This window comes from Strongylocentrotus purpuratus, unplaced genomic scaffold (assembly GCF_000002235.5).
Source record: "Strongylocentrotus purpuratus isolate Spur 01 unplaced genomic scaffold, Spur_5.0 spur5_scaffold_6, whole genome shotgun sequence".
Lineage (NCBI taxonomy): Eukaryota > Metazoa > Echinodermata > Echinoidea > Camarodonta > Strongylocentrotidae > Strongylocentrotus > Strongylocentrotus purpuratus.
The window spans coordinates 27808291-27821267 of record NW_022145612.1 but is presented as its reverse complement, the minus strand read 5'-3'; the positions used below and the strand labels follow the sequence as shown (position 1 = coordinate 27821267).

At 37.6% G+C, this 12977-nt stretch overlaps 1 protein-coding gene across 1 annotated transcript in view; it reads right to left on the bottom strand.

Annotated features, from left to right (window-relative positions):
* The window catches only part of LOC115919487 (NADPH oxidase 5-like), a 62640-nt gene that overhangs the window by 29919 nt on the left and 19744 nt on the right, over window positions 1–12977 (bottom strand). Inside the window, exon 4 of the mRNA XM_030973461.1 lies at window positions 1632–1828. Coding sequence (XP_030829321.1) covers window positions 1632–1828 — 197 coding nt within the window. The remainder of the gene's footprint in view (window positions 1–1631; window positions 1829–12977) is intronic.

The following is a 12977-nucleotide window of genomic DNA, read 5'->3' as shown; positions in this document are numbered from 1 at the left end:
ATTCGAGAAAAAAAAATCAGAAAACTACTCCATTGACCTCGAAAAGAAATCACTTATTGACTCTCTAGCTTGAATTCCAGCAATTTCTAAAATGTGATTTAAAAATATATATTAAACAGATTGTTGTATCGCCACATACACAGAGGGAATTGCATAGACAGATCGGTATCTTGTGCATTCCATATCACCGTGGATGCGCCCATTTATCATATCATTTTCGCTCATTTTATTAAGCGTCTATCTATCAACGAAGTAATTGCTTAAATCAATTGGATGAAAATGCACGATAACGAAACACAGATACAGCCAGTGAGCAAATTGCGTTTACAGCGGCAGATAAATCCGGATATAGACTCAAGATCAACGGAGTAAGCAATTAAAACCAGACAAATCATATGAATAGTATTTTATTTCGTAAAGTTATTAACATTATTTTGCAATGCTTTGCTTGATTTTTTAGATATTGATTGACGGTTTTTTGGTTCTTTTATTTTTCCTGTTTTGGAATATTAAAATTTGTCTAAATAACAAGCTGTCTATTTTATTTCCCTAATGAAACAATATGTATTAATTATGTACATGTATTTTTTATTTAATTTTGAGAATTAATTTTCATTTGAAGGTTTCTTTAATTAAGGAAAGTTTACAGCTCATGCCTTAGCTTTTCGGAAAAAACAGTTTCAATAGTCGGAAACCCTTTTGGCGTAACGATCACTCCTGTGCCTACCCCCCCCCCCCCTCATCCATTCATCGCATCTGAGTATAATTTGCTTTTAATTTATTAGTTTTTGTTTCTTTATTGAAAATTAGGTACAAACTGTATGGTATACTGTGTGTATGTGCGTTTGTATTATAGTGTGCGGGTGGGTGGGTGGGTGGGTGGGTGGGTGGATGTAGTCATACACGCCCATTATTGTGTGCAGTGCTTGTGACTCTCACCAAGGTGGCGTTTATTTGTTTTTATTCGGATCATTCCAATACCCCCAGTACACATCAGTTTTTCTCAAGTACCACATGATCAGCCTATAATTACTCGATTGCCTCTAGGCGGTTTGGGTTTCGACAGTGAAAACCCCAATCGCATGCCCAGTGAACTCAACCTTATCTTTTAATTTGAAAAAACTAGAGAGAACTCTAACCTGTTATAATCCACAAATGACATTTTTTTCTTCTTTTCTTCTTCGAATAACAACCACACCCGCCCCTGCCACCGTCTTCTAGTAAAGTTGTAAAAATCGAAAGACCTGGGACCCGTTGCACAAAGCCTTTTCAATGACAAATTACAAAACATCTGTGAAAAATCTGCAGATAACCAATCAGAAGCAACGATTTCAGTAGCTTATAACAAAACTGTCATTTGTCACTGATGACAAGTTTTGTGAAACGCCCCCCAGGGCACCGTTGCATAAAACTTAACATTGATGGTAACTTTGCAATCAATGGCAACTACCATGGAAACTTTGATTGTGATTGGCTGATAAGTCCTGTTACCATGGTAGTTGCCATTGATAGCAAAGTTACCATCAATGTTAAGTTTTATGCACCGGGGCCCTTGTTATGAGCCACCCCCTCATCCACATTCACTCTCATTTCTGAGTAAATGTTTTTAAAAAAGTAGAGCGAAAACTCACCTGTTATGAGGCACCAATTTGATTTCTTTTTGGCGTAGCGGTACGCGGCCTCGGTGAAGAGAGCGACGTTGATTAAAATGAACACGACTAGGAAGAGGATTTTTCTGTAGTTGTTGTGAACGTATCTCCAGGTCAGGTACCTTGGTAGAACCCTTCTAGACGGCTTCAGGGACGGTGGTTTCAACCAACTAGCTGCACTGTAAAAACATACAAACAAATATATATATACACTTGTTAATACTATTAAACAAAAATTGAAAACGATGTGCAGGGACAATGCTGCCATTATGAACAATACGCTTTATCACTATAGGTTTTAGTGTTGTACAATGAGAAAACAATTTTATAATACTGACAGTATTTTGCAATCTTTAATGCTCGCAGTTATAACTGCATTTCAAAAACTAAAATTTCCTACTGAACCAGAGAGAGAGGGAAGGGGGGATTTAGGGGGATATAAAACCTGTAAGTGAGAGAGGCGACAAGAAAGGAAAGACCATTCGAATGGGGAGGGAGAAAGAATGATAGAAAGAAGGGAGAGAGATAGCGAGAGAGAGGGAGAGAGAGAGAGAGAGAGAGGGGGAAGGAAAAGAGACAAATTAAAAAGAAAAAATAGATGGATTGAGATGGGGCAGGAAGGAAAGAGTAAGAAGGAAAAAGAGGGAAAAAGGTGGAAAATAGAAAGGGGGTAGAGACACTCCGGATACATATTCAAGCTTAGTTATCTGTATTTAATATAAACAAATTCAAAAGGAAAAAATAAAAACGTTTAATACCAAAATTGAACTTGTTTGTACCGAGCAGGATGATTTGTTTTTGTTTTGCCTCTTGACACATAGTAATAATGTCCTTGGATAGACACTACCGATGGAGGAGGGTAAAAAGGAGGGGGAAAACAAGCCACTAAAGTGGATGACATAGAAAGGTTCATTATTCCGAAGGTTGATCATTTATGAACTCTGTGATATTATGGTAATGTACTTGAATGTAAGCCCCTCTATGAAAGGCAGCGTCCCACGTAGGGATTACATCGTGAAAGTGCACCGGTATCAAAACAATATGAGCCAACTATAACCGTCACGATAAAAAAAGCCCGTCGATAAAAAAAAAACATGAAATGCAAGTTTGATGACGTTCAGTGTATATAGACCTTAACACGATATTGCATCTTTTCATGCTCACTTTTGTTCATAAACGCCTCATCCCCGTGAAAGCCCCCTGTAAATCCTTTCTAAATTAAATATTTATAACAACCTATCGACGAGCGGGAGGATAGCCTTTTTGCATTTAAGCGAATCTTGTCCGTCGATTCTTCCAACACAAAATAACAAATTGCTGCCAATTTAGGTACCCAGTGTCTACTATGAGGGATAAATCATATCTGTGAATAGAGAAGAGAGGAGAAGAAAAATAACACGGCGGAGGGTGAGAGTAAGAGGGGGAGGGAAAGTTGGAGAGCGAGCGAGTGAGAATACTATATTGCTGTTAAGATTGATGTAAGGCTTGTCTCTTTGGATATCTCCCGTCAATCCCCGCGTCTAAATTGATCAAATGAATGATGGTGAGAGTTGATAGATATCAGAGACCGGTGGGCCAGCTGAGATGCAGTCAAACCATCCCCTTTCCTAGATGGGAGATGACATCCCAAGTGGCCCGCCTCAGGGAATACATTCTCCCTAGCGAAATGGAAAGGAATGTGAAGTTCCATTTCCGACTTTATTCCCAATCAATTATTTGGAAATATTTCCTCTTTTGTATCATACTTACAAACAAATGAGATTCGAAATTTTCCATTGAAACAAAAAATTAAAATGCGTGTATAATGAAAAGGGGTTACGTCTGCCGTAGTACCGATGAATATATTTTAGATATAGATCTATATCGAGAAGGCAATTTGATTACGATATACTAGTCTCTACTTTAGGTAAAGAAAACAAATCACATGACAATCAGCGTTGAAAGCTGAAATAATATTGCCTGAACAAATTGGGCAGCATGTCATGGATGTTCATTCATGGAAAATTAGGTCATCCCCACCAACTTCAGTGATTGTATATTCTCAAGAGCCTTTGTTGTTTCTGCCACATCTTTAAGGATGTCTTTTTTCCCCTAAACATTATATTAACGCTATATGACAACAATTGATAATGGGCTTTTAGATCAGAAAAAGTTTATTATTCGAGATGATGGACCTACCAGTGCCAGTAGGGTACAATACTACAAATATACGACAGGAGAGAATACATAAATAAAATTATACGCGTTAATTTTTCATCATGTACTCTTTTTTTCTTTATTTAAAATAGACCAGCCACAGTAACAAAAGAAAGCCTGTTGTATAACTACTGTGATGTGAATTATTGATTGCCATCCAAGATGAGACCGAAAAGTCACAAAATATAGATTTCAGCATTTTCTATAAATATGAAAGCTTTAAGTGAGATTGCACAATACAGATCCGAAAACCCAACCAGTACAACACCCCTTCTGTTGTGTCAAAATGTACTTTCATCATCTGAAATGGTCATAAGTGTCGATTTGGCGTGTATAGTGGGATTGCTATAAGTGTGGTAATGGACGGTAGATAATTGAAAAGCTCCTCCCACATGAGTGCTACTGCAATTCTCGCTTAATCAAAAGTCTGGTCTCCGTTAATCAAAAGTGTAACTATTAGAAATACTCGACTAACGACCTTTCATGTTCGAGAGTAAGATGCTTGAGAATTTGTGCCAGGCCAAAAAAAAAAAGACGGAAGGGAAACAAGAGCTCGACATGGAGTGACGGAAAACGCAACAGTGAAATACAATGTGTACACACATTTAAAGATTAGGAGAATTGTTATTGTCTGTGAGATTCCTAACTTTATATTTTCTTGAGTAGTCAATGGATTAGATATGTATAAGACAAACCGTAGTTCTGAGAAAAATTAAAAATAATTCTGCCTTTTCAACCTTGCACATTTTACCAATGTAATTCAATGACCGTGATGACATCTTATTTAGGGAGATATTTATTCTGTCCTTGCGAAATCGCCTTGGTTACTAACGATGACAAACAGACTAAAATTTAGATCTGGATATATAATTTTTTAAACTCCTACGAGACGAGAGAAACAAAAATAAACGAAACTTTAAAGAAACGATATGTCAGTGATACCCAATGGACATGGGTAAAGGGCAAGTGCACCTCTTTGTTTTTAATACCTTAATATATATACATCTTATCCGTCAAAATAGACACTAAGTAGGACACTCAACTCTCTACACTTTGGTAGTGCTATGTGTAATTGGGATTCTCCCGTCAAAAGGGGTAATGTAGTGAAAATGGTTGTATGGTCATTATGAAAATGTAGAGCAATTGGAATTCGGCAGTTTAGTAAATACTAATAAAAAATACTAATAAAAAAGAGTGCTTGATTAAACAACTACTATGAGGATCAAAATCGACCCCTCTTGAGAGTTACCTCTTATTCATCAAATGATTCATTTACCCAAAATTGTTCTAATATGATATGGTGTTAATACAATATCATTGGGCTCACTCACAATGTAAACAAAAAATTGATTTCAAAAGTCGTGGCTTCTTTTATATACATTTGTGCAAGCCAATTCCGTAGTGACATATTATTAGTAAACATAATGTAGAAGTGTATTGTAGAATGGACCATAGAGTTGCGTTATCGGGGAAATTATAAAAAAATGCTTAGCGTCATTCGATGTATGAGTGTATGTCGTAAATATTATCCATGATGGTTGTCGAGGATTAATTCTTTGGAAAAGAAGGACTGATTAACTCCTGTAAGCTGGTTTTAATAACCACAGTGCATCATATTTAAAAGCTATGGTGGGCGTATTAAACCTCATTCATGTCTGTGGTAGCTGAGTGCAAATACTCCAGTAGTATTCTCGACGAGGACAAGGCCTGGTAATGGCAAAGTCACTCGTGATATTAAGCTTATGGTCTCAAGAAATTCCTATATGTTGAGGACGGTAAGACTGTCATGTACATGTACAAACAGTCATGTAGATAGTGTTATACAGTCAAACCTATTTTAGTGACCACCTGTCTACTAAGAACACATTTTTTGTTTCCCTTGAAAATGGTTTCTCATTGAAACATGTACTAAAAAGGAACCTGTCTACAAAGGCCACTTTTTCTGTTTCCCTTGGACGTTCGCTATAGACAGCTTTGACTGTACAACTAATGAAATGTCGTGACGAATGAATGAATTACATAAGAAAAGATCCCGACAACTAATCTGCGCGTACGATGTAGGTGACATTTTTAAAAATGAAGAGGGAGATTTTGTTCGACAAGATATATTGTTTAAATATGTATTTACTTCCAAGCATATATTTGTTTATCCTTACTCGATTTTGTTCCGTATACCGTATTGAAATGAGTCTATAATAAGCTTCAAATCTATAGACCGTAGATTTTCATATAGCTCGAAGCTATAACAGTCATCAGAATTAAGGAGCTCTTTGAATACCAATGAAAACAAATAAACTTTTGGTTAGAATGATTTGTGGGTTTTCATTGATAGTGATAGTCTTTTCTATTTTCATGAATCCCCCCCCCCCCAATGACATGTACCGATGCGAAATATTAATGATATTTCATCTTCTCTATAATCTTCCCAAAAATCTATGTCCTGATTCATATATATATATATATATACATATATATATATATATATCAATAATTTCAAGTGATAGTTTAATACCTCGAGGTATATGGGATAACAAGACTTCAAATATTTGCCTCTAACATACAGACCGACATACGTCACTATGACGTCACATACCCATCCAGCAAGCCTTTCCATTTTTTCGTCATTAGAGATTAGCTCTTGAATAAATGAGTGGACAATAGTGGAATATCTTTAGCTAATGGCAAATTGGGCAATGTCTCTGCACGTGATCAAAAGAGAGGTGAAAAATCGACTAGAGCAATGAAAGACTGACGCCACGAGGTTATACCTTTCTCGTCTGAAATATTGAACAGCCATATTAGGATGTCCGAGTTATTTCAGAATATAGTCTACCTCTCTTTTTGTAAATAAAAATTACTTTCCGCTATGCTGACGGCTTCTGGATGGAGGTTTGATTGAGAATTTCAATTTGTCACACCACCGAGAAATCCATACCAAATGCGGATTTTGTTTTCGTGTATATGGGCAATATCACACGCGTTCTATTGTTGCCGATTTACAGAATGGTTGATTGGCCGCCATTAATATCATAAAACAGCACTATACGATATTGCTTTGCCATTGTGATATGAATTTTCGATGCATTTTAGGGGGCTGGAAACTAGAAGTCCAATCTCAACTGTTTTTATAGAAAGCTAGACAATTAGGTGAAGGTCTCTAAAAAGGATTAAACTTTAATCATCATTTCGGAATCATTGTTAATTGACCTGACACGAAGGCAACTTGGTATAAGCGTGGTATTTTTGATGAACAAATACCCGATGATTTTCCATGACCTGCATGCATATATAGCATAAATAAACCATTGTTCCGTTATCTACGACGCTACGTCCACATCTACCAAAGATCGTTCAACAAGAAAGGAAAATACCATAATATGGCATAAATAAATTAACGTTAGCACGGTATCTGAAGTCGAAAAACTCAGAAATCACAGGTCACAAACTTATAATAAAAAAGCGTGAACCATCCAATGAGTTGTAAAATCGAGTTGCCTAAAACATATTATACGCAAACTACGCATTGATCCATATTAAAATGCATCGAAGGCTGTCTATGAACAAACGCATTCTATTTGAAATGATTTTAGGCCTGTGTTAATTTGCTTGTGCGACTAGTGCCTGAAATGATTCCGTCTGATAAAATTCTGTCTGTACATATCTTTCTGTTGAGGGTATGTCGTCTTTTTACCCCTCTTCCTCATTCTCTCTCTCTCTCTCTTGATCGATCGATCGATCTCTCTTTGTTCCTATTTCCCATTTTTAAAACTTACTATCGTCTTATCTTTCTCTCTCTCTCTCTCTGTCTCTCTCTCTCTCCCTCCCCCTCTCTCTCTCTCTCACTCTCTCTCTTTGTTATAACTTTCCACTTTTAAAACTTACGATCGTCATCTATCAATACCATTAAACATTATATTACTTTTCTAAGAGCGATTCTCTGTTCTTGATATATCCCTCCCCCTCAATGTGGATAATTGGATACATCCGTGTAACGTCATCTTTGAATGTTGTAAGAGTATATACGTAATGTATTCCAAGTGGATGGTGCTTTCCTAAGCAATTATTGAGAGAATGAAAGGTTAATCTGATATATATACAAGTTTATTACATTCAGCTAACTCGGTAAACTCTTAATAGTGTCATCTCAGGAGATCCAATTATGTGTTATGAATTGAATAAAGTTGAATAACAATGTTGGATTATAAAATTATGAATCACTGACCGAGCGTTTACTTCCGATGCAACTTTAAATCATTTTTAAGTGCTTACAATTATTGGACGAAATTTAATGGAATGTATATTCCTTGGAGACACAATATGATAACCATTTTTCATGAATTCTTTAGTAGTGGATTTTCCTAAGATTACAGCACATAAAGATGAAAACAGCTGAACGTCGTGTGTTTGATTTTCTTGAGATTAGGGTCTTTGACATGTGTTGAAAGCAACACCGCAAAATAGGTTTCCAAGCCGTTTAGAGCTTCCCACGCCCCGCCGGGCAACTGGAGAGACAAACAGGGTAAATGCATCAGTGCCTTCAATCATCAATAGAAAAAGGAGAACGAGGACGAGGACGAGGAGGAGGAGGAACATGAGGGAGTGGAGGAGATAATAGCATAAAAGCGATACCGCCTCCCTGAAGGTTACACAGATGGACCGTATTGTTCGTGTTTCCATTACACGGTCACTCCAAATGAAATACTCCATAAAGCAATGCTAATCAGGTCAGTGGAACTCATAATCGTACCGTCGAAAAGTTTCTTTCCCTACTTTACCGGCAGAATTGGGATGACCGGTTGTAATCATTGGATATCTAAGCTTGACTAATCACGTGTCATATGGTTGATTAATGTGTTGAAATGATAGCGAGTGGTTTCCCATGTCAGTGGTACGGGGCGTCATCCATCCAGAACCGTGGTCTGGTGTCGGATGAGCCTAGGAATGAGAAAGGAACCCCGGAGGTGAGATTCCATCATTTACAGGGGTGTAAGAAATCACCCGCCACCAATCTTTCATTCCACCGAAATAATAATTGGACTGCGTTTGATTACACGAGAGCGTGAAAAGCGTCGGGAACTTAAGCCCAGCTTTACAGGGGACGCCAATGAAATTATATGTGGGTCAGATCCCGCCAAATAATCTTCATGTTATCTACTGATTAACTTCTCGTTGGCCTATCTTTCTCGTCTCCTCCTTCTCCTCCTCGACTCGCAGGTGCGTATCGCTCTCCAAGACAGAGATGGTTTCGATATATCGACCATTCCTACAAGACAGTGCAGTCTCTCGGGATGAAAAGGAACTCGGAAAAACATTCTTATTGATGATACTACTATTTCATCATGACCCAACTTTTCATTTCAGCAAAAGAGAAGTCAGACTCTCTTTTACCGTGGTACTTATATTTCTCGCGCAGTACCAGTTGAATTTCCTTTACTTCTCTCCCCCACGGGGATGGGCAGAACGAGCTTATAAGTTGAAGATAAGCTGTTCAAAGACAGTTTTTTAGAATGGTAGCGACACTGGCGATTTTAAAGCACTAAGACGGCATGAAATGTGGCGATGGAGTGAGTAGAGAATGGTGGAGAATAGTGGCTGTGTTTACAGAGCCGAGACCGTCTTTCGTCATCAGGAGAATTTGATACTGCAAGCTATGCTTCCTCTACATCTCGACTACCATTATTCCATCACGTACTCTACCTAAACCATATTACTCAACATGGACACGCGCAAAAAAATAAGATTTTTTTTTTTCCGAGCTGGAATATGACATCACACGTGTCCTGAGGCATATATAGAAAATCGTTGTCTAAAAGGGAGTTCCACTAGACCAAGATGTTTACTCCCAAGATTAATCGAATGGGGAATTAGGATCATGAATATATACCAGTAACTTTCAATCCCAGTTATACAAACTATATTAACAGAACAAATCGATGTCCATTTTACACATTTCCTTTGACTTAGTAAGATTTATCGAGACAATTGTTAAAGAATATTAAAGTGTTGTCTGTAGAAGGGATCTTTCAATATCATCTCGAATCATAACTTGAATTCGACCATGCTCAGATCAATACGATAATCATAATCTATGAAAGATAACACGCCGGGCAGAGCTGAGGATTGAAATGGGTGACACCAATGTTGCAAAATTTGTTTTGAGTTTCTGATAGTATAACTTTATTGTCAAATAAACATTTACATTTACTTGTACATGTATTAAAGAGAACTGTTGCTGAGCTAGCACCATGAGCGTCCCTGGATGGTGTGTGCGCTCTATAAGTTTACACTATTAATATTATTATTGTATAATACAACAGGACATTGGGGAAATCAATATGTTTCTAGTCATTATCATGTTAAGGGCTTGTTATTGGGTGTTAAGTCTAAATTATAAAAACCCGATGGAAACTAATATGTTTTAGCTCAATGGAATCGCCGTGTCACTTTTCACGGAAACTCAGTCTGTGTGTCAGAGTCTTAATAAAACATCAAATATGTCTGATCTTATCTTTCATTTACTCGGAGTCGAAGCCATTAATGACAATTACTACCTGACACCTTACTATGCTGGAGGCTTCAATAAGAGATGAGGCATGAGAGACTGAATGGCTCTGAATTAATCTATCCTTTGTGGTCTGTGATGTCTCCTCACTAAGCTAGTGAGGAGACATTTAAAGCCCCACTGCACTATTAATAGCTATTTGCACCCTCTTTATAGCAAACAATGCCTAATCGGTGACCATTGGCCCCCCATGGTTCCCTTTTTCTTATGTTACTCGAGAGCTGATTTGATGAGATAACCACCTGTCAGTGAACATACAAGGGAGGTCTAATCCCTCCTGACCAAACTAGTGCAGAGGGGTTTTAACATTTTGACATTACCCATATGCGAAAAGCAATAGACTTTAACACCATGAAGACGTACGTGTATGATGGATGCCATGACATCATTTTAGTGATCGCTTTCATTCTTATAAACAAAGAAAAAAAGAAGAAGACATATTCGGGAACATGGCGCTTTTCCAATCCAATGAGCTTTACTCCAGTTGAAACTTGCATGTATGTATGTGGCTCGTGGTGACCTACACTGTAGTATATTTACATGGATTCAGTATAAGAGCTGTTGTTACGGCTCTTTAGCATTCAATGACCCCCCCCCCCCCCCACCGCAGGCATGTCGGGGCCCATTTACTGGACCTGGGTCGAGAGTGGCAATCTAGATTAACGCATCGCCAACATAAATTTGTGTTGAACCGATGACCTTTATCTAGGCTATATCAAGCGTTGAAACCCCAATTAGATCAGTCGGGGCGGTCGCGGTGGCTAAATATTATGAATAATTAGTAAGGAATAAGAAGATGACTAAAAAACACCTTTTCTGCTTCAATTTTAATGGCATCTACATGTAGAAGATGTCCATCATATTATTGTCGATAGCCCATTCTACAGCAAAGCCTATTAATCGAAATACTGAAACCCTTATTGTATTATACAGTATAATTATAAAAGCGAGTTATTGCACAATATTCCGTTGTTAATAAGATCTTATCAACGAATATGGTAGGAGCCATCTTTTAAAGCTTTTTGTGTACGATAAAGGAAGGAGAGGAAAGATCGCTGATGGCAAAATTTCCCGAATGCTATAGCATTTGGTACACATTTTTGTGATGTTTTACAAATATACAAACACAAGTAAGACAACAAAAGGTGACGCATTCGCTGAAAGACTTTCGTATCTGCACCCCTCAGATGTGAAATTAGAATGGACAACCTTAAACGAAAAGATAGGACAGCGAGAAATTGGAAGAAGTCATGGTAACTGGTTTAAAAAGAGGGCAGGTGACCCGAAGAGATCACGGTCAGTTAATATTCCTCTTTAGTAGAGAGATTGACCGTGTTATCATCCCATCCACCGAGAATAAGAATAAAGGGAAATTGGTATTCCCCGAGTATTTCCCATTAATCTACATATCTTCTTCTGCTTTCATGGAACGGAAACCCGACGGTTTTTCAAGAGTCCAAGGACATTGATTTCTCTAAATATAAAATTTATTGGATGAAAATGACCAGAGTGCCTATATACCAAGGGGCAGTGCGTTCGAGAAGTGTCGTCGTATATCTGTTGACATAATTTCTATGAATAGAATGAACTGGTTTGTCTTTCTACGAGAGAGTGACAAGTAGCTTTAAAGTAGTGAAACAAAATGATATAAAAAGGATGAAAAATAAGTATTTACAAATTTACTTTAAAAGTAGTACGACTTGTTGTCATTCGATGGCCTTCTTAAGCGTGTAGATAAATACAATTTGTTTTTCATTCTCAGAATATCTAGTATTTTAGCAATATCAATATATTTCCAAAGAAGCTGAAAGACGACTTTATTTCGTTAGAACTCATGGAACACTTAGCGTCTTTGGCTATTCAAGACAGAAAAAATAGACCAGGAGCATCAGAGACATACAGCTTTATAATGTCTCTCCTAATCATACATATTCCCTGTTTGTCGTCAGGGTCTTCACTCAATAAGTACAGGAATCCATTTTTGTCGATTAGAATTGTCCATGGTGCATGTTGTATGGGAGAGAGAGAGATGCCTCAAAGAAGACGTTCGGAAATCGGAAGGTCATCCCGAGGAATATCATCAATGAATTACACGCACGCACCGATCTTTAAGAGGATTACAACGTCGGGTGTATTGCGAGTCGGCATGGAATATGAAGGATGATGGCTGTCCTTCCTTAGATCATCCGTATTACTCGTTCCAAGTCGATATAAAATATAGGAGCATGATGAGGAAAAAAGATGGAAAGAGAGAGACAGAGAGAGAGATAGAGAGAGAGAGAGACAGAAAATCCTACTTCATTTACATTGCATATTCGATGTGGAATGTAACTAAACGTGTACTTGGGTTTTTCACTCCATTGTCGGAAAAAATTGATAAAAAGTGTGAAACTGATCTTGAGATTAGAATCATTTACCAATAACGAAAGATGAAATTCTATCATCGCCTAAAAAAAAAAAAAAAAAAAAAACATTCGGATAGGGCAACACCATGAAAGTTAACTTTTTCCCTTCTCTATATAATTATCGCTCTCCGTCGTTCATCCCTCCTCCCCTTGTCCCACACTTCT